General features: G+C 38.1%; 1 protein-coding gene across 1 annotated transcript in view; it reads right to left on the minus strand.

Moving 5' to 3' along the window:
* VPS35 (vacuolar protein sorting 35 homolog (S. cerevisiae)) overlaps nt 1–1,827 on the minus strand; it is a 17,503-nt gene that overhangs the window by 4,563 nt on the left and 11,113 nt on the right. Inside the window, exon 12 of the mRNA XM_009870414.1 lies at nt 447–569. Within this exon, the coding sequence (XP_009868716.1) occupies nt 447–569 (123 nt within the window). The remainder of the gene's footprint in view (nt 1–446; nt 570–1,827) is intronic.

Raw genomic sequence — 1,827 nt, forward strand, 5'->3', positions numbered from 1 at the left:
AGATATTAAAGCTATTTCAGTCAGAAAGCATTAAAGGGCCAAGACGGATCAGTGATTGTTTCAGCGTGCACTTCTGCAACTGCCATACGTTAACCTACAAAGAAGCACTTGCTTACAGAGGCATTAAAAGAAATTAGCTGCAGATACAGAAGTTGGACTTCAATATCGAGGTAAAAACACATAATTGGCCACGTTCGTGAATAAACACAACTAGCCAACTTCTGCTTCACCATTCCCCTAGTGCTGAGGTAAGTCGAGTCGATAAAAATCCTCAACTTAGAAAGCATTCACACCTTGTGTAAAAATCTGCTTGAGAAAAAAACCCAAACCTGAACCAACAATTAGCATTCTCTATCAAGTCTTACTACACTGTAGCCAGACAAAATGCATTTAAGAAAGCCAGAAAGAAGCAAGTATACAACAGTTACCTGCCAGAGGTCACTTACCACTTTGGAGTTCTCTTTGTAGCGAAAAGCAAGCTGGTATGCAGCAAAAACCAATGGTGGCAGCGTAAAACGAATACGTTGGTTCCCACCGGCACCAAAGTGTTTCCGGGCAGTGTTCAGAATCTAAAACAGAAGCGTTGTAAGCTTAGAGAGTTCTTGAAAGAGCTGTGTTATTTGCACCTATAACTTAATCTGCACTCTGTGGAACAAGAACATCAGAAAGATATGGTGTTAGCATCAGAAACTACAGTATTTTGGAAGGACTACATAAAAGTTGAAATTAAATTTGTGCGGTGTCTGCACCTTTATGTGGTATCTGCCCAAACTTTTCCTTTAGCTGCCTAATAAGTGTTAGGCAACACTTGTACTGTGTTAACTGCAGATACATTTTGGATTGTGCAGCAAGATATAAGCTGTCTGAGCTTGCATTTGATAACGACTTTGGATACATTCTGTCCTCAACTCAATGGAAGCTACAAAAAGAATTATTCTTTTACTTTCTAAAAGTTAGTAAGAAAGAAAGAAATCAAGTTTCATGAAGCTAAACATGTAAGCCAATGAGCCTTCTCATACTGCAAAAGACTATAGTGCCGCATTCTGGTAGCCACACCTGCAACTTCTGCTATTTTCCAGTGTTTACTTTCTCATTATGCTCATTAAGGACATCTTTTATTGCCTTTCTCGGTTTTGATCACAAGCTGCACACACAACATGAATATGATACTTTTCTGCCTACCACCCTTGTTCTAAATCTGTGGAAAGGGACTAATGAGCTCTACTTGTTTGCACTGTTGGCTTCTCATCTTCCCCTTATCTTGAGATTATTTCTATTGGTATAGTTAGTTGTGTATCCTCAAAACCAAAAATCTCCAGAATAGCAAGAACCTCTGCTATCAAAAGAGAATTTAATTAATCTCTTCAAGCAAGCTAAATATTACATTTGTAACCTGTCCCTTTCAAAGGTGACAAAAAACTCAGACATGCCGTATTTTGCACTAAAGCTTCCAAAACCAAATTTCAGAAAATTTCTACTAGAGAACAGAGTTAAAGTGGTTTGTTAGAGTTTTTTGCCTAAGTGTCAGAACAGAGATGTCTAGTTCCTACAGTCATATATCACCTTTCTTTCTGCTCACAGCAGTCCCATTAATGCTCTGAAACAAGCATTAGAAGTAAAGCTCAGTGTCTAGCCTTAGGTACATCGTTAGATTACATCTAGAATGCATGTAAACAACATGAATAAACAGAAAACTGTCAGCACCCATTATACACTGTATTAGCCATTTTGGCTTTTATGCACTAAGGTAGTATAACTTTAAGTGAGATACTGTAAAAGAAAATCCCATAGTCTTGGATTTTTTTCCTGCTGTTCCTGTACTGTAGG

Source organism: Apaloderma vittatum, unplaced genomic scaffold (genome assembly GCF_000703405.1).
Source record: "Apaloderma vittatum isolate BGI_N311 unplaced genomic scaffold, ASM70340v1 scaffold14055, whole genome shotgun sequence".
In the NCBI taxonomy this organism is placed as follows: Eukaryota; Metazoa; Chordata; class Aves; order Trogoniformes; family Trogonidae; genus Apaloderma; species Apaloderma vittatum.